General features: G+C 41.8%; 1 protein-coding gene across 2 annotated transcripts in view; it reads left to right on the top strand.

The window, feature by feature from the left end:
* The window catches only part of DRC11 (dynein regulatory complex subunit 11), a 158,689-nt gene that overhangs the window by 74,324 nt on the left and 59,455 nt on the right, over nt 1-24,910 (top strand). For both annotated transcript variants that reach the window (XM_073306791.1, XM_073306792.1), the window contains exons 7-8: nt 6,145-6,229; nt 21,570-21,713. In XM_073306791.1, the coding sequence (XP_073162892.1) occupies nt 6,145-6,229; nt 21,570-21,713 (229 nt within the window). The remainder of the gene's footprint in view (nt 1-6,144; nt 6,230-21,569; nt 21,714-24,910) is intronic.

Below are 24,910 nucleotides of genomic sequence, written 5' to 3' on the forward strand. Positions count from 1 at the left end.
GGAGTAAATGACCCCATAGCTGCTGAAGGCAGGTACTACCTGACTTGTTACATCCCATTTATGAGGTCTGTAATGCAAAAGAATGAGAGTACCAAAGTTACTGGCACAGCAATACTTTGGCTTCAAAATGAGCTTCAGCATGCAGCCATATTTTGAAAGTATCTGAGTTTTGGCATCATTACAGCAATCTTGCAAAGGAAACTGGCATTGAAATTCCACATTCCTATTTCAGTCGTAGATCATCATTCAAGGGAAAACTCCACGTTCACTTGGGTGATTTATTTCATTGTCTCTCAACAGGAGATCGATCAAGGTGAACACTCTTAGTTCCATCCAAGTATAAATATGTATCCATCTCACAAACGATGGATTCCTGCCATGACGATGAGATGGCCATCTGCATTTACCAGCCCCAAGACGACATATTTCTGTCACTGGTACATGTTGCATTGAAAATTCGGGGAGATACTTTGTCAGATCCTGGCCACAAAGGTTTCAATGTCAGTGAGGATGACGCAGTTGCTTGCACTCCAGATAGCCTTCAGCTGCTGTACACGTTCCTTCACCTGCTGTATAAGGCCAATTTCTCCTTGACTGTGATGCTGTTGAAGAGAACTTTGAGAAACAAGAATTAGGGAAATTCAAAGTGCTTAGTTTAGCACAAGACATTGTATATGGCGTGAGTGGTGGAAAGAAAGGGACACCAAAGCATATTGGTCTTGGGTGTACCTCCCATCAGGCAATAATGTCAAAACAACTTGTTCAGCTTTTCCCATAAGGCTGTCCACAGTATTAGTTATGAAGAAATCCTAAAGGTGGGGACAGCCCTTGCAGAGAAAACCATACAAACTATGAATGCTGAGAATGGCACTGTTATTCCCCCCCAGCCTGGTTCCCAGGAAGTTTGTTCACTATAAAGCCACCAATATTTCCATAAATGATGCTTCTCTGAATGGCAAGAACATATTCCATGCAACCCAAGTTGCTGCTTGGCAAAGAGAATCTACCCCTTATCTAAATGTTGAATGATCTAAACAGCAGCACGCTCAATGTTCCTGATGCAATCGACACCATCAAAGCAGCCAACGTGAGAAATGGTAAACCTAAACCAGTATTCAAGGACCATGTTTGCAAAGAGTGGTACTCAGACTCTGAAGTACAGTGCAAAACTGCAGTGCAGACAAGAGCTTCTGATATTTAGCTTTATCATTAAATATCAAAATGAGAACCCAAGAGGTGAATGGACCTATTGCAACCAGTTGTACACAACAGAACCAGAAATAACTGCCACTGGATACTTGCCAATCAGTCAAGCTCCTTCCCATAAACTAGACACCCTCAGTACTCCTGTATGGAGATACAAACATGTTCACATGTTTGTGCTTGGGCTGCAGTTTGTGGGTCTAACTGTTGATGAAACTGTACCGTAAACCGATGGAACTAAAATGGGCCACACCAGAGTAGAGAGAGTGGCTTTTCCATGATTAGGAGGGATGAACTTATAGGACAGCACACACAGGCTTCAGGACTTGCAGTAGATTGAAAGTGGAGTTCTTGGTCCAAACTCTGCAGAGCAAGCTATGAATGGCAAGTCTTACATTAAGGCAACACGGGCCCACAAACTGACATTTCAAGCTACTGTGGTACCTGCTTCTTTCACAACTCTTGGAGTTTATAGCAGTGCACGATCAAGAGTGCAAAGAGGATATTGTCAAAGCTCATCAGTCACATTCTTATAGTGAGATCACGTCCATTTGTACTTGAAAGAGTTTGAAATCTCACATCCACATTTCTGAGCACCAAAGGTCAAGGTAGTGTGAACTTCAGGTTTTGGTGACAGTACATGGAAATGGTGGCCCTACTGCTCATGTTCCCCCATGCCCAGAGAGAAAGAAATTGGGAGATACACCTCTTCACCTTCAAGCGTACACTGCCATTCTTCATGTGATATGACCACACAAATTATACAAAGTGGGACACCACCTGCATTGCAGAAATGCATCAGCTACTAGCTGAAGTGCTCGAGGAGTTCCTGCAAAGGAACTTTGTTGTCAAGAGATCATGTCAGAAGTTCAATCAAGTGAACCCTGATCAGAGCCAAGAGTAGCTTAATGGCACAGGAAAGAAAGGACGTGGAATTGTAGGCATTGCCAACACTCAGCCCTCAGCAGACTTGCCTTTTCTTACAACCTGAGAGTCCCTATCACAGCGGACACCAGAGTCATGTTCCATGTTGGTTTGGATGACCAACTTATTCGTGAATCGTTGATGAAGCCACCCAACTGAGAAGGAACGGGTAGGGTTAGTATAAACCCAGGAAGCTGGCAATGGGAAAGGGCTGCAGTGAAGGAGCCTGCAGCCACTCTCTGGATGTCAGGAGGACACTCAGAAGGAAGGAAACTCAGCAGGGGAGTAAAAACCCCAGGGGAGCTAGGCCATGAAGGAATAGTTTATTCAGAAGGGTGATGGAGCAAAATCCTGAGAGAGGCGGAGCAGGAAAAGGCTCAGGAAAATTGCAGCAAGGTGGGACATTGCAGATCTTGGTCACTGATTAGAGAGAGCCTGAACTGAACCTGCAGTAGAGGGCAGGCCTGGGTTCCCCTACCACCCACTGAGGAAGTGGCACAGTCAGGGCAGTGGGGGAGAAGACTGCCACTTTGGATGAAGAGGTTTTGATAACTTCCCAGAAGGGGAAAACACACAGTGACCTAGCCAAACAGCCAAGCCATGAAGAGAGAGCACCCTGAGTCTCCAAGACAGAAAAAGAGAGAGGGTTGCTCATTCATCTGCACTGCCAACCGGAGGGGGTACCAGACCTGGATGGAGCTAATCCCCAGAACAGCCAGCTAGGAGGTGCCCTAGCAGCGAGTGGTTCACCTGTTACAGAGTCAAGAAAGCCAAACAAGCAGTGTGACAAAGAAGATGAGAGTGCATTCTTATGAACACTTCAGAGGTTCAAGATTTTCTCCAGGTAGGAATCATACTTTTCGTTGCAAAATATTGCAACAAAAAATCTGGCTGCTGAAGCCATACAAGACACACTGTTGAAGGCATAGCTCCTACAACAAATGCAATTGGAAAGCTTTGTGGAGAAATGGCTTATGGAACAAGAGGGAGAACCTGAACGTGTACACATTCATGATCCACTGCCAAAAAATAATGCTCCAAATTTTTTCATGATATATGAGGTAGGGAAAGAAGTCAAAGAAAAAGCCTCAAGCATGAAGGCAGACAGAAATATTTTTCAGCAACTTATCACAGACTATGAAGCCAGCAGGATTGTGAATTTGCAACATATTTTAAAACATGAGTTAATGCCTGTCCCTTTGCAATTAGCACATCCAAATGGCGATCTAAGAACAAGCACAAAAGCAGTACTTGGTGATGTACAGACAGCTGCCCACCATCAGTTACCCCTTTTGGGAGATGCTGTTTTGGGACAGATACACAAGCTTTGGGACAAAGCTACAGGGAAGTCATCGGGAGCCATCCAAAACATTTGGAGACCTTGCAGGCACATTTGTAAAAACAGTACTTAGGACTGGAGCAGACTTCCACAGAATAGACATTGTGTTTGACAGGTACTACAAGGAATCTGTTAAGGGTGGTACAACAGAAAAATGCTAAAGAGGTACAAGACCCATCCGAAGAGTGGTGGAAGTCAAATATGTGTGTCTTCCAAGTAACTGGATGCATTTGATTGAGCTTCCAGAAAATAAGGAGGACCTTGAAACATTTTTATAAGAGCAACTAATGACAGAAGAACTGTATGACAAAATCATCAGTCTGGCTGGTGGATTTCAGGATGAGGCTGAAATACAGTGCTCAACAGCAATAGTTGACACTAATCAAGTGTGTGCTCATCAGGAAGAAGCAGACACAGGAATGATTTTACACTGTCCACAGTGGTGCTGACAGTGTGGTTGTCACAGCCAGGGACACTGATGTAGGGGTTTTTTGGGTGGGGGTCGCTACAGCAAAATGACATGTAGGCAGCTTTGGATGGAAGCTGGTACATCAAAGGAACCAAAGTACTTTCCTATTCATGCCATTTGTGAGAAAGTACAATATGGACCCACTGTTCTGGAAACTCTGCTCCCATTTCACGCTCTGACTGGTACTTCTTTTATTGCCGGACAAAGCAAGAAGACCTCATGTAAAGTTTTTCAACAACACCATCAGCTTCTAACCGTCTTGTACAATGTGACCTAGACTCAAAGGAGGTGAAAAGTGCAGAAGAGTTTATTTATAAAATGTATGGCATGCCAGAGGTCCACAGCACTGACAAAGCACATGTTATTTTGTTACAGACATGTCGTTATAAGACGCTTTACCTCCAACAAGTGAGGATCTTTTTGTTCTCATGCAGAGAGCTCACTACCAGTCACTAGCTTGGAGACAGGCCCACTGCCCCAAAATCCTATATTTCCTCCTCCAGATACAATGGGTTGGAAATTGGAGGACAGCTCATGTAACAGCCACCAATGCCAGCAGATTTCATGGAGGCAATATTCTGTGGCTGCCCAACGGGGTGTAGAAGTCAGTGATGCAGGTGCAGGACAGTGCAACTTGTTTGTACAGGAGATTGCAAATGTAGAGAACTGGAACAAGGGTGTGTCAATGTACATGACAGTTCACCAGGACAGTACTATCAAATAAATAGCTGTGCCATAATATGTGACCTAATAAGACTGATTCAATCTGCCACTGCATACCAACGTTTCTTGGAATAGTACATTAAGATGTGTGCTTAACTTGTGTGCATTAAAATGTTTACTTAAGGTTGAATCAAGAAATATTTTCACTTGTTTTAAAAATGGGTGTTTTCAGATTATGTGTTGTATTTCTGATCTTTAAATTAGCTTGAATGCTTTTGTTTCAAGGTGCAAATGTTCAAATGATAAGAGCCATGCAAATATGCTCTTTCATGGTTGTATAACATATTAAAATATTTCTAGCACATCTTACAAATAAGAAACTGAAATCCAATAGCTTTATAAAAAGGTTGTGCATATTATTTGCTCACTTTCATTACATCGTATTGTTCATTAAGGTCCAGCTGAAGTATGTTAATCCTCGACAAAAGAAAATAAAGATTTACACTCCAGCCATTTCCATGTTTCTTTGTTTGTGAGGCCTTTATACACAACATACAGATTGGTAACAACCATATTTGGATTCAGCACACAGTAATTATCTTAAAAAGACTTTTTTGCAACTTTTAACAAAAAAAAATGCCTCTCACAGTTAACGCTTTTGAAAACCTACCTAGTCTATTGCTCAGGAAACAGAATTTTTGTCTCTCAGGAAAGTAACATCCATTTGTATCTATGAATTATTTTTAAATAAAAAGTAAACAAAAATACCAAAATAAAACATTTTTGTAATACACGTTTATAGTAAATTGCTTAAAGGGGTTGAGTTCAGTCTGATTCTTCACCTTTAGTTCACATTGTCATTTTTTCCCTTCAACTAGCATTAATAATAAAGCAGTAACCACCTTAATGTCAAATGCTCTGGCATTTATCAGCTTTAAGTCAAACTCTTAGCATTATGTAAACATAGGAGCTGCATCTAATACAATATTAAACTTTTTCACTGAGTCAAAAATTTGAATGAATCCTTACTTATCTTAGAGATAAAACATGTTTGTAAAATCAAATGTGGCCTAACATTTAACCTAACAGATGATCTATGCTTCTTTTTCGGTTCTAAGGGCCATTTTTCAACTGGCCTCTAAAAACTGTTTGTAGTATAAGTGAGAAAATCCTTTTGCACATGTATGTTGATTTATTGCAAATGCAGGGAACCAGTTTGTCCATCTGATGCTATTTATACATGTGCAAATAGAAATTGTTCAGTATGCAAGCAAAAGTGCCTGCAATTATAATGGATGTATTTTTATACGTTATGTTCATTGCAATAGCAATTAATGACTCCAATCATAGACAAGGTACTGTACAAACATAAAAGAAAGACAATGAATTTGCTGCGTGAATATCTGCCTTAGAAGGTGATGCTATTCCTTCAATCTTGAGTATGATGGGATGGAATGACTCTCCATAACACATTGGTGTTATCAGATTAATAACAAGATTGGCAGATATTGTATTTTAATTGATTCTTCTTTTGTTTTGCATGCAGGCATATTACAGGCAAGTTTCCTGACTACCCTAATGAAGAGGAGGGAGGTTCAACTGCTATTTTTTCTCAAAAAACCCCAGATCAGGTATTTTAATGCCTCTCCCCCCTCAAAAGGGGATAAAATGCTTAGAGGTTGAAATTAAGAGAAACAAAAGTGTCCACACCTACCCAAGTGAGATTTTATAGCAATGGTCTCCACTGCTCTAAAATTTTTTAATTAAACTTGTTATTGGGATGGCAATGGGTATGTATTCAAAGCACATGAGAACGGCAATACTGGGTCAGACCAAAGGTCCATCTAGCCCAATATCCTGTCTTTTGACAGTGGCCAATGCCAGGTGCTCCAGAGAGAATGAACAGAACAGGTAATCATCAAGTGATCCATCCCCTGTCGCCCATTCCCAGCTTCTGGCAAACAGAGACTCAGGACACCATCCCTACTCATCCTGGCTAATAGCCATTGATGGACCTATCCTCCATCAATATATCTAGTTCTTTTTTGAACCCTGTTATAGTCTTGGCCTTCACAACATCCTCTGGCAAAGAGTTCCATAGGTTGACTGTGCACTGTGTGAAGAAATACTTCCTTTTGTTTGTTTTAAACCTGCTGCCTATTAATTTCATTTGGTGACCCCCAGTTGTTGTGCTATGAGAAGGAGGAAATAACACTTCCTTATTTACTTTCTTAAGCAAGTAAATTTAGAGTTTCCATTACTCCTTTGCCTTCATAAGCAGAGATTCATTCCCATATAGCATATATAGCTACTAAGCCACATTTGAAGGTGATATGTAAAGTATGTAATTACACATTGATAAGTGAGTGTAAGAGAGTCTAAGGGCAAAGAAGTCTCTTAGAAGAGTTAAACCAGTTTACCTCAATGAATTTTTTAAAATGTATTCAATTAGACTGATGCAAACCCCCAATGTAGGTACATTTAATCCATTTTAAACCTCGTTTTAAGCAGTTTAGGTCACATCAGTAAAGTACCAAATTAAGCTAAATCATTTTAAGTAAGGACTCGTATGCCTCTACATTAGGTGTTTGCACTAGTCTAAGTACATTGATTTTAAAATATTTAGTTAAACCAGATAAAGGTTTCTAATATACACCAGGCTTAAGCTGCTTTAATTTACTGCCACTGGCCAATAAAAAGGTTTAAGTTAAAGTGAGTGAAGAGGCTTAGTTTATCTTACACCTTTTTGCAACCCCTCTCAGTTGCTTTGCCTGTTAAAACCCTTTTCTGGCCCCTCTGACTAATAAAAGCAGCTTGTAATCTCTTTCCTTGACCATCAAGGTGTCACATGGAGAATGTGATTAAGCTCAGTTGGTATAGCAAAGGCAGAGGTTGGCACTCAGAGCCATTTCCTCCATCAAAAGTGACCTTAGCTGGATGATGAATCTGCTGGGGAAATAACCTTTGGGAACTCCTGTACATGATAGTAGAATTTGACCCACCAAGCGAACCAGACTGGCTGGCTACTAGTGGGCTGAGGGAAAAAATACAACTTGATGTCTGGTTATTAAAATAAAGTTTCCCTTTCCTCAAGATTATTGTCTTTATTAACTGCATGCAATTGTTTATCTTATTTAATGAAACTATAATGAAACATGATTTGAATGTAATTGTTTTCTGGAAAATCCAACAAAAGAGCGGGGGATAGGTCAATGGTAAATATTTCTGTTTTTCACAAGTGTAAATATTGACTCACCTAGCCTAAGGCAGAGTGCTCTCAAAGTCAGTTACTTTGCTCAGAATAAGGAAAATAATAAGAAGTGGGTCTCTGAGTCTCACCAAAACTGAAGTTTGGCATACTCTAGCTCACAGTTTGCTAGGGTCAGCCTGCCAGTCTATCTAAACCTCATTGTTGTTCAGTCCCAGACAGAATGAGGAAAAACAGTTTGTTAAGTTTTTCAGGTTTTAAAGCAGAAACATATGCTGGAGTCAAGAGGGCTTTGTAGGCTGTTCTAAGCAGCAGGGAGCTGCCCAGCAGGTATTGCTTGTTATTAGAGATACCTTCAGGGGACATGAGGGTAATTAGACCTGCCCCTGCCAACAAAAAGAACAAAAAGAAAATATGACAAGAAATGGTACCACCAAGAAATACTGATTTGCAGTAGATTTTGGAGTATGTTTTTTCCCCAGCTTTTAATTCCTATCTTCATTTATTTTGCTATGTTTCTTGGGCATCTGCTTCATCACTACATTATAAATATAGGAATTCTAAAACCTGGAACAACAGTTTGAGAGATTGTGTTACTATCTGTTTTCTCCCTGCACTAAAGGAAAACAATACAAAAGTAAAATACACCTATTTCTGCTGGCAAAATTATCAAAATTATCCAATTTGACATAATTTCTGCCTCCATTTTTCTCCTTAAGATCAGTATAATTGCGATCAGAATATGACCCGTGTTCTCTCAGATATTCAGAATATGTTTGCCCTATAGAGAGGGTATTGACGTATGTTAATGAATTTCCTACTTACCTGTCAAATATATAAGTAAAGGATCTTCTGTTTGTCTGACTCAACATACTGTTAATGCCGGAAGAACAACTACTATACAACTAGAAAAGGAGTACTTGTGGCACCATAGAGACTAACAAATTTATTTGAGCATAAGCTTTCGTGAGCTACAGCTCACTTCATCAGATGCATTCCGATGAAGTGAGCTGTAGCTCACGAAAGCTTATGCTCAAATAAATTGGTTAGTCTCTAAGGTGCCACAAGTACTCCTTTTCTTTTTGCGGATACAGACTAACACAGCTGCTACTCTGAAACCTGTTACTATGCAACTGTTTTTGTTCAACTTTGGTATTCTGGGTAATATAAGTCAATGGGAGTTTTCCCATTGACTTCAATGGGGCCAGGACTTCACCTCTTGTATGTATTACCTTCCGTGAATAGGCCAGTTACTATCAAGTTAAACTCTATGAAAAATGAAGACAGGATTGTATTTAAAAGTGAACATTTGATAAAGCCTTGGATAAAGACACTTCAGGGAAAATAAAATGAAAATTTATCATTTCTCAAACCATTGCTACATTAGTACAAATTCAATATTTCTTTATCCTTCGATGACTATGACCTTATTTGACTTTATTATATAGCCTGGTACTTCTGCACAAACTATGCTTTTGTACTTTGAGGGTAATTTTGTGCATATATTTAACTACGCTAAAATATAAATAATAAAAAATATTATTATTAATAATAATAATTAAAAATAAAGTGTGCAAAAGGTGTCCCTGTAGGAATTTTTCTGGTTATTTATACTGAAAAATATATTATTTCTTTGTTGACAAGAGGCTTTTGTCCCTTAAGGAAATAATTTAAGATTTTGGTGAAAATCAATATAATCTTACTGCATCTGTTTCAGATTTTTATCCCCTATGTCTTTTATATCCTTCTATGAAGACGTTTTTTGCCTTTGCTTTTATACTACTGCCAACAAAATGACAACTTGTTTCTGCAATTAATCCTTTTAAATAAATGACTCTTCACTAGAAATAACCCACTATAGTTGCTGTCTAGAAATCACATCATCCCTCCAATTACTTCCAACATTCAGAAGCTTAAGAAATGAAAGAATCTGCTTCCTGGGATTTTTGGTTGCAAATTAAATGTGTGTGTCAAGAATAGAACGTCAGTTCTGAATTACTGTAATTTCAGCTTTATAATGTGAAGGCAGTAATGGGGCAGGGGGATTATGTGCTGTCTGCTGTGCAAACATATGTGCGTCATCCTGACTGGAGACGCTTTGCAATACCACAATACAAATTATCATAATTATTATTAATCAGCACCATGAAACTAAAATAGTTCATATATTCAGACAGTCAGTTTGTACAGGTATAAATAGCAATGCTTTAGATACCCCCATTATACCTATGAAAGACTCAGTTTGGAGAGTTACATCATATTTTATCAAGGTATCTTGAACCACATTATTTGTGTACGTGTTAATGTAATCATATATTGAAACATTCAAATACACCCCATATGGAATGTTCTGTTCACTTGTTAATTAATACTTTGAACTGTAATACCTACAATGTGAAAGACAGATTCTGGATAATGACAGGTTTCAGAGTAGCAGCCATCTTAGTCTGTATCCGCAAAAAGAAAAGGAGTACTTGTGGCACCTTAGGGTATGTCTACACTACGGAATAAGGTCGAATTTATAGAAGTCGTTTTTTTAGAAATCGGTTTTATATATTCGAGTGTGTGTGTCCCCACAGAAAATGCTCTAAGTGCATTAAGTGCATTAACTCGGCGGAGTGCTTCCACAGTACCGAGGCTAGCGTCGACTTCCGGAGCGTTGCACTGTGGGTGGCTATCCCACAGTTCCCGCAGTCTCCACTGCCCATTGGAATTCTGGGTTGAGATCCCAATGCCTGATGGGGCTAAAACATTGTCGCGGGTGGTTCTGGGTACATATCGTCAGCCCCCCTTCCCTCCCTCCCTCTCTCCGTGAAAGGAAGGGCAGACAATCGTTTTGCGCCTTTTTTCCTGAATTACCTGTGCAGACGCCATACCACAGCAAGCATGGAGCCTGCTCAGGTAACCGTCACCGTATGTCTCCTGGGTGCTGGCAGACGCGGTACGGCATTGCTACACAGTAGCAGCAACCCATTGCCTTCTGGCAGCAGACAGTGCAATACGACTGGTAGCCGTTCTCGTCGTGTCCGAGGTGCTCCTGGCCACGTCGGCTGGGAGCGCCTGGGCAGACATGGGCGCAGGGACTAAATTTGGAGTGACTTGACCAGGTCATTCTCTTTAGTCCTGCAGTCAGTCCTATTGAACCGTCTTATGGTGAGCAGGCAGGCGATACGGATTTCTAGCAGTCGTACTGTACCATCTTCTGCCAGGCAGGCAAGAGATGAGGATGGCTAGCAGTCGTACTGTACCATCTTCTGCCGAGCAGCCATGAGATGTGGATGACATGCAGTCCTTCTGCACCGTCTGCTGCCAGCCAAAGATGTAAAAGATAGATGGAGTGGATCAAAACAAGAAATAGACTAGACTTGTTTTGTACTCATTTGCTTCCCCCCCTCCCCTGTCTAGGGGACTCATTCCTCTAGGTCACACTGCAGTCACTCACAGAGAAGGTGCAGCGAGGTAAATCTAGCCATGTATCAATCAGAGGCCAGGCTAACCTCCTTGTTCCAATAAGAACAATAACTTAGGTGCACCATTTCTCATTGGAATCCTCCGTGAAGTCCTGCCTGAAATACTCCTTGATGTAAAGCCACCCCCTTTGTTGATTTTAGGTCCCTGAAGCCAACCCTGTAAGCCGTGTCCTCAGTCGCCCCTCCCTGCATCAGAGCAACGGCAAACAATCGTGCATCTGAGTTGAGAGTGCTGTCCAGAGCGGTCACAATGGAGCACTCTGGGATATCTCCCGGAGGCCAATACCGTCGAATTGTGTCCACAGTACCCCAAATTCGAGCCAGCAAGGCCGATTTAAGCGCTAATCCACTTGTCAGGGGTGGAGTAAGGAAATCGATTTTAAGAGCCCTTTAAGTTGAAATAAAGGGCTTCATCGTGTGGACGGGTGCAGGTTTACATTGATTTAATGCTGCTAAATTCGACCTAAAGTCCTAGTGTAGACCAGGGCTTAGAAACTAACAAATTTATTTGAGCATAAGCTTCATCAGATGCATGTAGTGGAAAGTACAGTGGGGAGATTTTATAGACACAGAGGACATGAAACAATGGGTGTTACCACACAGACTGTAACAAGAGTGATCAGGTAAGGTGAGCTATTACCAGCAGGAGAGTCGGGGGGGGGGCTAGGGGGGAACCTTTTGTAGTGATAATCAAGGTGGGCCATTTCCAGCAGTTAACAAGAACGTGTGAGGAACAGTGGGGGAGGGGAATAAACATGGGGAAATAGTTTTACTTTTTGTAATGACACATCCACTCCCAGTCTTCATTCAAGCCTAAGTTAATTGTATCCAGTTTGCAAATTAATTCCAATTCAGCAGACTCTCGTTGGAGTCTGTTTTTGAAGGTTTTTTGTTGAAGAATTGCCACTTTTAGGTCTGTAATCGAGTGACCACAGAGATTGAAGTGTTCTCCGACTGGTTTTTGAATGTTATAATTCTTGACATCTGATTTGTGTCCATTTATTCATTTATGTAGAGACTGTCCAGTTTGGCCAATGTACATGGCAAAGGGGCATTGCTGGCACATGATGACATATATCACATTGGTAGATGTGCAGGTGAACGAGCCTCTGATAGTGTGGCTGATGTGATTAGGCCCTATGATGGTGTCCCCTGAATAGATATGTGGACACAGTTGGCAACGGGCTTTGTTGCAAGGATAGGTTCCTGGGTTAATGTTTTTGTTGTGTGGTGTGTGGTTGCTGGTGAGTATTTGCTTCAGGTTGGGGGCTGTCCGTAGGCAAGGACTGGCCTGTCTCCCAAGATCTGTGAGAGTGATGAGTCGTCCTTCAGGATAGGTTGTAGATCCTTGATGATGCATTGGAGAGGTTTTAGTTGGGGGCTGAAGGTGATGGCTAGTGGTGTTTTGTTATTTTCTTTGTTGGGCCTGTCCTGTAGTAGGTAATTTCTGGGTACTCTTCTGGCTCTGTCAATCTGTTTCTTCACTTCAGCAGGTGGGTATTGTAGTTGTAAGAACGCTTGATAGAGATCTTGTGTTGTGTAGGTGTTTGTCTCTGTCTGAGGGTTGGAGCAAATGCGGTTGTATGCCATGATGTGCCAGCAATGCCCCTCTGCCATGTACATTGGCCAAACTGGACAGTCTCTACATAAAAGAATAAATGGACACAAATCAGATGTCAAGAATTATAACATTCAAAAACCAGTCGGAGAACACTTCAATCTCTTGGGTCACTCGATTACAGACCTAAAAGTGGCAATTCTTCAACAAAAAACCTTCAAAAACAGACTCCAACAAGAGACTGCTGAATTGGAATTAATTTGCAAACTGGATACAATTAACTTAGGCTTGAATGAAGACTGGGAGGGGATGTGTCATTACACAAAATAAAACTATTTCCCCATGTTTATTCTCCCCCCCGCCCCTCGCCACTGTTCCTCACACGTTCTTGTCAACTGCTGGAAATGGCCCAGCTTGATTATCACTACACAAGGTTTCCCCCCTGCCCTGCTCTCCTGCTGCTAATAGCTCACCTCACCTGATCACTCTGGTTACAGTCTGTATGTTTTTAAGGTCAGGCTTGACAAAGCCCTGGCTGGGATGATTTAACTGGGAATTGGTCCTGCTTTGAGCAGGGGGTTGGACTAGATGACCTTCTGGGGTCCCTTCCAACCCTGATATTCTATGATTCTATGATTCTATGATTCTATGGTAACACCCATTGTTTCATGTTCTCTGTGTCTATAAAATCTCCCCACTGTATTTTCCACTACATGCATCCGATGAAGTGAGCTGTAGCTCATGAAAGCTTATGCTCAAATAAATTTGTTAGTCTCTAAGGTGCCACAAGTACTCCTTTTCTTTTTACAGATTCTGGAGTTTCTACAGAACAAGAGCTTCCTATAGCTCTGCAAATGCACTTAGTCCTGACCTGCAACACACTGCTCACGAAAGGTTCAGGCAGTGAACACAGACTGAAAATTGTGCCAAATTACATAGGCCCAGATTTTCCCACTAATTATGCGTGCCCAACTTAAGAAACCTTGGGCGATTTTCAGAGGTGCTGATCATGCACCCCAGAACATCAGGACCTAAGTACCTCAAGTTAACCACACAGAAACCAAGCTACCCAAAGTTTCAACTGTTTACTGGGGAGTAGGCAAAGGACTAAGCTAGCTGTGCTTGTGAGTTAAACCAGATTTGAACAGTGTCTGCAAAACTAGACTACTGTGTTAATCTGCCATTGATCACAAAGTGTGGCAGACCCTCAAAACAAAGACTTTGCAAAGTCCATGGAGACCCACAGAATCTCACACATCATCTTGGATCCATTCCTGCAAGGTACAAATCCCTGTGGCTGCTTTTAAAGGTTTAAAAGCTTAGGTTTTGTGTGTAAATGCACATTGGAGTGTAAACAGTGTTCAAACATGCCTTACCAAGAGAAAACAAACTTAAAGATAGCTAAGGGAATTCATTTCTCAAATGGAGTGAATCCAAAGTGTTAACTGCAAGCAGCATGATGGGATTTTGAGGCTTCTAATTCTGTCACACTTAATGGAAATATTCCTTAACAGGAATATTCAGCATATAAAAGGACCTGTAATTTAGTTTATTTAAGCAAAAGAAGCATTAACAGGGGTCTGTACATTACATACAACAAATACAAGAGAAAGAATGGATGGTCCAGTTGTAGGGCACTAATCTGGGAGTTAGGCAATCCCTGCAATATCATAGACTTCTTGGAGGAACTTGGGCAAGTCACTGAAGGTGGGATTCACAAGGGGGGTTAGGCACTGCAATACCTAGCTGTTAGGCACCCTGCTGCCTAGTGGAATTCACAAGCCTGAGTTCAGGCCCGGGATCCTTGTACAATGCATGGAGACAGGGATTCACATGGTGAGCGACCCAGTAGGAAATGCCAAGGAGAGGGGTATGGCCTAAGCCCCACCCCTCCAAAGTAGTTAGAAGCCTCTCTCTACTTGGAATTCACAGCCATAAACCTCCTGGAGTTAGGTACGTAGGCCAGGTTACTGGCTTTTCATGAAAAACGAGGGGGGAAGGGGGGAAATAATGTGGAGCAGGGATTTGAATTTAGGTCTCCCAGGAGAGTGCCTCAACCACTGGGCTATGGGGTATTCTGGGGCAGGTACCTCTCAATCTCTCCTGTTGGAGCTGTTCTACTATGTATACCTAATTAAATATTCATTGGGCCCAGGAGAGTGAATGGAAGTTAGGCATTTTTGGAAATCCCACGAGGCACCTATTGCATCTTTAGGCACCTAAATACTTTTGCAAATCTGGCTCTTCATTAATTACTATAAATCTAAGTTCCACATTTAAGAGGTAGATTGCCTTTCTCAGGTGCCACAGCATCATTATTTCCTACCCCATCTTATTCTTGGTTCATTGGTGGTATCAGTCAATGAAGGGATGAGAAGTCCAAGGCAGGTCAGGTCTTCTCATCAAGAAGGATGCCAAAGAGATTTACATTTAGGGAGCAGAAAGTCTATGCCAAATATCTGTTTGGCCAGTTTCACCTTCAGGAAAGATGCTGCCTTTAATCAACCAGTTTCCTGAGGATTAGTGGCTTAGTAGCACATTAGCATTCAAGCAATTTCTACAGGTGGATTTGGATTTTCGGACACCCTGACTCATACACTGGCGTCAGCAATTTGAATTGGTACTCCTAGCTCAATTTAAGGGGTTTGCACGGATTTAACTACAGCAATTTAAATATTTATTTTAATTAAAACTGATGCAACCTGAGTAGTCAAGGCCTTTAGGCCTGTGTGGAGGACCTCCTATTAGAAAGGGAAGGTCTTTTCAGCCTCAAAATGGACAAGACACTAAGAAAAATGTGCCTCTAGGTTTCTGGGACTACTTCTGTCTTTCTTTTCTGGCCTGAATCAATATCTTCTATCAAGTATCAGAAACCTTACCTGGTGTTTTCAGGTTTCCAGCATCAATCCCAGAAGAGGAGGCCTTGGCAACATCAGAAGTGGAAGGACAATCTAAAACATTTCAAGAAAAAAGAAAAGGAGTACTTGTGGCACCTTAGAGACTAACCAATTTATCTGAGCATAAGCTTTCGTGAGCTACAGCTCACTTCATCGGATGCATACTGTGGAAAATATAGATGATGTTTTATACACACAAACCATGAAAAAATGGGTGATTATCACTACAAAAGGTTTTCTCTCCCCCTCCTTTAGTTATCAGTCAGAGGAGGTGGAAGTAGTTTGGACTTCTGGAATCGTACTACCACTTCAGTTAGGAAGAAATATTGAGTACCTCTGTTGGTTTTGGATACAACAGCCCAGCTGGGACAATAAACACCCATTTTGAACTCTAGTCATTCTGTTAATCTATCCAGAAGAATGAAATGCTTCACTGCTTATAAACGCAAGATATGACTGAATGGTGCTTGGGGTTTAAATTACCATATTTAATTAAATGTAAGATACTGAATGCTTGGGGAAATCCGCTAATGAGATTCCAATGACTGCAATGTATAGCCATGTCTATTTTCCTCCCTTTCTTTCCGCTGTGAGATCTTTAATGCATCTTTAAAAGGCATTCTTCAGAAAATATATTTTACTGTTATATATGTTTGTTTTAGCCTTAGAAATATATTGTCTTCCCTATTTTATTTTTTCCTGTGTTGTCAGCATTTTTAAAATGTATTTTTGCAATTAAACATCAGTGTCACAGAGCTTGTATTTCATCATTACCACTGGTTACCTGACATGAGAAGTAAATCTCCAACATTATCTATAATAGGAATCGGCAACCTTTGGCACACAGCCTATCAGGGAAAGCCGCTGACGTGCCGGAACGATTTGTTTACCTGCAGTGTCCATAGGTTCAGCTGATTGCAGCTCCCACTGGCCATGGTTCGCTGTCCCCTGCCAATGGAGACTGCGGGAAGCAGCGGCCAGCACATCCCTCAGCCAGCGCTGCTTCCCTCAGCCCCCACTGGCTGGGGACGGTGAACCGCGGCCAGTGGGAGCTGCGATCGGCCGAACCTGTGGACGCTGCAGGTAAACAAACCATCCCAGCCCACCAGTGTCTTTCCCTGATGGGCCACGTGCCAAAGGTTGCTGATCCCTGGTCTATAAGTATTATTCTAACATTCTATACAGTTCCAGCCATCTGGGACATTACCATTCATGATGGGAAATGTCATCTTCTTCCTTTGAGTTTCATGCTAGTCCTGTTTAGGGTGACCAGATAGCAAGTGTGAAAAATCAGGACGCTTTTTTTTTCAGGCATATATAAGACAAAGCCCTTTGTACTGGGATGTATAGTCACCCTAGTCTTGTTATAAGGGACTAGCTTACATTACCTATGTTGCAAACAAAAAAAGCAAGACCACTGCAAATAAATGCTTGATTGTGATGACTCATATGTTTGTTCACTTTGAAATAACCTGCTTTTCCTTGACAAATTTGAGCCTTAATACCCTCTCTTAGGATGCATTTGTGTATGAACCTGTCTTTCGTACTTCCTATTAGGATTCCTCGTTTTTCCTGTTTTTTCCCTTAGAATCATAAAATTATAGAACTATAGGGTTAGAAAGGACTGCAGGTGTTATCAAGTCGAACCCCATGCCAAGATGCAGGATTTGTTGTGTCTAAACCATCCAAGACAGATGGTTATTCAACCTTCTTTTGAAAACCTCCAATGAAGGAGCTTCCATTACTTCCCTACATAGTTTGTCCCATTGTCTTACTGTTCTTACAGTTAGGAAGTTTTTCCTGAGATTTAATGTAAATCTTCCATGGTGTAGTTTGAACCCATTCCCTCTTGTCCTGCCCTCTGTGGCAAGAGAGAATAATTTTTCTCTGTCTCTTTATGGCAGCTTTTTACATATTTGAAGACCACTATCATGTCCCCCACATATAGGCCTCTTTTCCAAATTAAATATAACCTTTGCTCATATTGCTTGCATTCCATCCTTTTCATAGAATCATAGAATATCAGGGTTGGAAGGAACCTCAGGAGGTCATCTAGTCCAACTTCCTGCTCAAAGCAGGACCAATCCCCAACTAAATAATCCCAGCCAGGGCTTTGCTTTCTCAAGCCTGATCTTAAAAACTTCTAAGGAAGGAGATTCCACCACCTCCCTAGGTAACGCATTCCAGGGTTTCACCACCCTCCTAGTGAAAAAGTTTTTCCTAATATCCAACCTAAACCTCCCCCACTGCAACTTGAGACCATTACTCCTCGTTCTGTCATCTGGTACCACTGAGAACAGTCTAGATCCATCCTCTTTGGAACCCCCTTTCAGGTAGTTGAAAGCAGCTATCAAATCCCCCCTCATTCTTCTCTTCCACAGACTAAACAATCCCAGTTCCCTCAGCCTCTCCTCATAAGTCATGTGTTCCAGTCCCCTAATCATTTTTGTTGCCCTCCGCTGGACTCTTTGCAATTTTTCCACATCCTTCTTCTAGTGTGGGGCCCAAAACTGGACACAGTACTCCAGATGAGGCCTCACCAATGTCAAATAGAGGGGAACGATCACGTCCCTCGATCTGCTGGAAATGCCCCTACATATACATCCCAAAATGCCATTGGCCTTCTTGGCAACAACGGCACACTGTTGACTCATATCCAGTTTCTCGTCCACTGTAACCCCTAGATCCTTTTCTGCAGAACTGCTGCCGAGCCATTTGGTCCCTAGTCTGTAGCGGTGCATGGGATTCTTCCCTCCTAAGTGCAGGACTCTGCACTTGTCCTTGTTGAACCTCATCAGATTTCTTTTGGCCCAATCCTCTAATTTGTCTAGGGCCCTCTGTATCCTATCCCTACCCTCCAACGTATCTACCTCTCCTCCCAGTTTAGTGTCATCTGCAAACTTGCTGAGGGTGCAATCCACACCATCCTCCAGATCATTAATGAAGATACTGAACAAAACGGCCCCAGGACCGACCCTTGGGGCACTCCGCTTGATACCGGCTGCCATCTAGACATGGAGCCATTGATCACTACCCATTGAGCCCGACAATCTAGCCAGCTTTCTATCCACTTTATAGTCCATTCATCCAGCCCATACTTCTTTAACTTACTGGCAAGAATACTGTGGGAGACCATGTCAAAAGCTTTGCTAAAGTCAAGGAATAACACATCCACTGCTTTCCCCTCATCCACAGAGCCAGTTATCTTGTCATAGAAGGCAATTAGATTAGTCAGGCATGACTTGCCCTTGGTGAATCCATGCTGACTGTTCCTGATCACTTTCCTCTCCTCTAAGTGCTTCAGAATTGATTCCTTGAGGACCTGCTCCATGATTTTTCCAGGGACTGAGGTGAGGCTGACTGGCCTGTAGTTCCCAGGATCCTCCTTCTTCCCTTTTTTAAAGATGGGCACTACATTAGCCTTTTTCCAGTCGTCCAGGACCTTCCCCGATCACAATGGGTTTTCAAAGATAATGGCCAATGGCTCTGCAATCACATCTGCCAACTCCTTTTGATCATCCTTGTCACTCAATTCTGGATCCTTTCCAGTTTCTCTATATCCTTTCTAGACATTATTTACCAAAACTGGACACAGTACTTTAGCTGAGGCCTAACCAGCGCCGAGTGGAGCAGTACTATCAGCTCCCATGACTTGCCTCTGTTAATGCAACCCAAAATTGCATTTGCTTTTTTCACAACAGCATGACATTGCTGACTCATGTTGAGATTGTGATCCACCACAACTCTCAGATCCTTCTTAGCAGTGCTGCTGCCAAGCCTGATATCCCCCATTCTATATTAGGGAAGAAAAACCAAATGCACAAAGTGTCTTTGTCCTTTTTGAATTTCACTTTCTTGTCCATAGCCCAGTTCTCCAATTTATCAAGATCCCTTTGAATTTTAACTCTATCCTCTTAAGTGTTTGCAACCTCCCCTCCCCATACTCCACCCCCACACCGCAGCTTTGTGTCATCTGCTGATTTGATCAGGATGCTCTCTATTCCTACATCCAGGTCATTAATAAAAATGTTAAATAACACCAGACTCAGAACAGATCACTCCTTGAGACCTCCTTCCAATCTGACAGCATTCCATTAATAGTTACTCTTTGTTTGTGGTTGCCCTTTCTTTAGCATATCCTACTCCTACTGTACATGTATGGCTGTATCAGAATTTGGTTTTGCAAGTATTTAGTTGAATTTTGGATGAAATTATTCTATTTAGCTATAGCAAGTCAGTTTTTCAATACCTATTTGAAGCCAAAAAGTAGCTGCAGCTGACAGAAGTCTAGGATGACACATTGTAAAGTGCCTTGTAAGACGCTTTGGAACAATGTATTTTTGGAATGAGCAGCAGTCCTAGATTTCAGCACACTGCAGAAGAGTTGTAACAACCAGATTAGAAAGCCATGACCTCCACCAATTTACACTGGACAGTAGGAACACTGTCAAGATGGAGAAAACAAGCGAGGTGATTGTCCGGGGCAAGCCTGAGGCAAGGCCTCAAATGATTCCTGGCGTCTCTGGGAGTTCAGCTCGGAAAGCACGGGCCAGATGCCCCTTTTTCACCTGAGAGTTCAAATAGGGGGATGAAGGGAGTATGGAGGGTACTCAGAACCAGTAAAGAAATAAATATAGGGGAGTGGGGAAGAGGAACTATTAAAAATGAAAAACATGGGGACAGGAAAGAAAATATAAAGGGAGAGAGAGACTCATAGAAAGAATGATTTAGAAGGCAAAGAGTTGCATATAAAACGTATGCATAAGAGTGGGAAATAAAAGGGGGCAAGGGGAGAGAGAATGGCATAAAGAAACAAAGAACCCAACACCTTTACAACTAGTAAAATATAATGAGCCAAGTCCTTAGCTGTCAGAAATTGGCTCTATTGATTTTAACAGAGCTATACCAGTTGACAATCTGGACCTCTGAGTTTACAGTCCTATATAGTGTTTGGCTTCAGACAAATACCATTTCCAATATTCAGCCAGATGTTGAAGCTAGACATCCACTACATCCCTGAAGGAAACATCTCAAAATCCATCTATATAAAACCAATCTGCTTTGGAAACACTGAGCCAGATTCTGAGGCGAGTCCAAGACTAGAAGGGGTCTATGCATCTTTTTCTTGCTTCTGGGCCCACTGATATGTTATGGCTCTGGGTGGAATTCAAGATGTTTCAGTCTATAAAGCCCTGAATGGTTTGGGACCTAGTTACCTCAGAAATCACCCCTCTTCTACAGTATATTGCCATCGCTGATATAAACAGAAGTTCTCGAGCTGGAGCTTCCTCAGCGTAAATGAAAGGGAGCGCCAGGCAGGGTGTTCTCAGTGAGTGGTGCTGTGCTTTAGAACTTGCTCTCTCAACCCCCTGGGTCTGCCAAAACCTAGATGTGGTAGCCTTCTGGGCACACTACAAAACCCATCTTTTACCTCTCTTCTCCAAGGCTGTTGTAAAGGGAGTGGGTTGAGGTGGTTACATTTATGGGAAATCATTTGCTGATTTTGTGGTTTTAACCATTGAGGTAGGTGTCCAGAGCACAGACTGAGTGCTTACCATTACATTTTTGATGTGTAAAATAAATAAAATCAGTCAATTTATACTAACTAACAGCCATTTAGCAATGGGTGACTTTTTGAAAATAGAGATTAAATAATGAAAAAAGCACAAGAATGTGAAACTGAAGGACGGAGAGAAATATCAAATCATGGCCCATTCTGAAAGTGAAAATGTATTTCAAGTAGGCAGAAACATCCCTTATCCTGCTTCCTATACTTTAATATTCCTTATATTTAAAAACATAAAGATAATGGTATGTGTTACTTTGACTCTCTCCCAGGTTGCTGCTGAGCTGGCTGCTAAAGAAGAAGAAGGAGCTCTAAAGAAAAAAAACAAAGAAAAGGGGAAAAAAGAAAAAGGAAAAAAGAAGAAGAAAGGGAAAGAAAAAGGGAAAGGAAAAGAGAAAAAAGGAAAGACGGATACTGTAAGGCATTTTAAAATGTGAATTTGTTCAGTAGTTTGTTAAAGCAGCGTAAGCTTCAGGCCTGTGCAAACCATGTGGCATCACTGGGTTTCCGCGTGTAGACAAACTTGACTTGCCACCATTGCTTCAGCCTCACTTACAGGAGGGTTGGAAGTGGATGAGATCCTCATGCATCTTACTTTGTCTAAGTTTGATGGCCATGGAGACATTATTTAGGCTTCCAAAACCAGAGGCTTGGGGTGGGGGTTTGTGAAGCTGCCTGTATCTGTGGCAATAGCTGGAGGACATTTGCCTGTGGAATGTTGATGTGGGAGGATTGGCTCCAGGGGTATGGATGGGAAAGAATATGCTTAGAGGCTGTTACAATGCTTTAAGTATGATGTGTTCTCCACCAAGCACAGGCCTCTTTGGGTATATCTATACTGCTATTCCAAACCTGCTGCTGGCCAATGTTAACTAACTCAGGCTTGCAGGATTCGGGCTAAGGAACTGTTTAACTGTGGTATAGACAGTGCTTAATTTGTGCCAGGGCTTGCCAGGACTGAGCCTCAGGACCTCTAGGCTTCGCAGTTCATAGTCCTGGCACTGCTGGGCTTGCTGCATCAGTTATGAATGTAAAAATATTGCTGAGCCCCAGCACCTCTTTCATAACAAATTAAGCACTGGGTATAGACATTCAGGCTTGGGCCAGAGCCCAGGCTCTAGGATCCTGCCAGGTGGGAGGGGTCCCAGAGCTCAGGCTCCAGTCCAAGTCCAAACACCTATGCTACAAACTAAACAGCCCCTTAATCCTAGTTCCACAAGCTTGAGTCAGATGGCACGGGCTAGCCAGGGGTGTCTAACTGCAGCGTAGACATACCCTTGGTGTGCAGATGACAGAATGCTGGCTATCACCCAAGCATGACCTCTTCGGAGCATGGATTACTGGGCAAAGTTAGCCACCAACACCCTTTCACTCAAGAGGTGGAAAGACCAGCATTCTGCCTGCCCTTATGTATCCAAACACTGTGAAACAGGCAAACTCTCTCCCTGAAGCTAACATTTTACCAATCCAATCTGCACACTTGCTTATATTTCAGACTAATTTTTAAGTACAATTTACTATCTGAAAACCATTTATTTTATAATTTAAACCAGTGTTTTGCGATTCTGTAGATAGTGGCCATGTTTTTTCAATTCACTTACTTAAAATGACCCTAAAGTATGAGCTCTTTTCACCTCAAGTTGTTTGTAGGCCAAATTTATGTTTTTGCTAACAAAACTACTAGAAAGCTATCCTCCCTGAAGGCTTTGAAAGGTTGAGATTCTGTTGCTCCAATGAGCTTTTTTCAATAGCAGGTTCATGGAAGAACACACCAGACAAATGATATGCCAACCACAAGGTTGTGATGGATTTTAGCTGCATTGTCTTAATTCTAAATCATGCTGCGCAATCAGAATTTTTGACTTTTGCTGTAACAGCAACTTTTGTTGCTTGTGAACTTTCTAGAGTATTTTTGTTTTTTGTAGATACCATTAATCTTTAATCTTTTAGTGATCATTATCACTGAGTGTTAGGAGGAGGGGACTCTTGAGGCCCAGACATTCCCTCACTGTAAAGTCTTCTGAAGAGAAGTTATATGTTTAGCTCTAACTGTGGGACACTCACATAACATGAAGACTAGGGTTTCTTAGGCAATGTCCATCAAGCTGTCTGAAACAATAGAAACAGCTGGCCACGAGACTAAACTAAGTGAAATAAATAAGTATCAATCTTTCTAATTTAGAGGTTATCAGATTCTGACACTGTAACGTGGGATCATCCATTTACAGTATATTGTAGGTAGCTGACTTTGTATGTCAAAGATACTAAGTGGATGGTCTGAAGAACTTTAAATGTTATATAACCTCCACCTAAGGTAATTTTTCAAATGAGTTTTTATCTGCAAGAAGCAGCAAAAGTACATTTTCTCAAACTCTTGTAGACTCATATTGAACAACTAATTACAAAGGGATAGTAGCTGTGAGAGGATATAAGTAACCTTCCTCAACTTCTGCCCCTGCACATCACCACCTACCTGAAAGGGGGTTCCAAAGAGGATGGATCTAGACTGTTCTCAGTGGTAGCAGATGACAGAACAAGGAGTAATGGTCTCAAGTTGTAGTGGGGGAGGTTTAGGTTGGATATTAGGAAAAACTTTTTCACTAGGAGGGTGGTGAAGCACTGGAATGCGTTACCTAGGGAGGTGGTGGAATCTCCTTCCTTAGAGGTTTTAAAGATCAGGCTTGACAAAGGCCTGGCTGGGATCATTTAGTTGGGGATTGGTCCTGCTTTGAGCAGGGGGTTGGACTAGATGACCTCCTGAGGTCCCTTCCAACCCTGATATTCTATGATTCTATGATTTTACACAAGCACCAGGAAAGTACAGCCTCAATAGCTGTACTAGACTTCAATAGGTGAAGGGTAGATCTATGGCCCATCCCCTACTGCTCCTTCCAGGACTACTGAGCTATCAGGATACCCGCTGCATCCTGCGTTACTAAGTCAGAATGCCTCCACTGATTCACACTGGTACAGAGCACCTCTGCACTGCCCTTCCCCTCAGTGCAGGACACAATATAGCCCTAAGAGAAGAATCAACTAACAGTCATTGTACATCTCTACCTAAGTGAGGGTTTAAAGGCATTATTAGAATTACACTGGTTAAATGACGATATCATACAGAGCCATGCAATCTAGGATATTAAGCAGTTCCCTTCAGCCTGAGAAGCATTTACCAATATGTCCTTGTACTGTTAACTGAGGCCTTGCTTCTAATTCCCCCATTCTTCCTAAATGGCCCTCCCAAAACAAAGCCCTAGTATGTCTGTGTCCTGGGTCCTTCCACACATGCTGCAAAAATGTAACCTAACAATACTTCAGTTTTTAAGTCACCCAGGAAAAGGTCAGGAGGAAATAGCTTCAGATCCACTGAACATTCTGAGCTAGATCTGAGCTTCAAAGATTGCAGTGAAATTCACTCCCCTGACTTAAAAACCCAACTTTCCAGTCTTTCATGAGGTAAGGTGATTGCTTTGTATCCCTCAGTAGATAAACAGCAATACCAAAAATGTGTCACTGTCCTCTCACAGCTCTAGTTGAGTCTTGGTATGAAATTTTGAAGATCTGTGAAGAAACAACAGTACAGAACTATGGGGGCTTTACAATTTTTTGTAGC

Source organism: Lepidochelys kempii, chromosome 11, assembly GCF_965140285.1.
Source record: "Lepidochelys kempii isolate rLepKem1 chromosome 11, rLepKem1.hap1, whole genome shotgun sequence".
Taxonomy (NCBI): Eukaryota; Metazoa; Chordata; order Testudines; family Cheloniidae; genus Lepidochelys; species Lepidochelys kempii.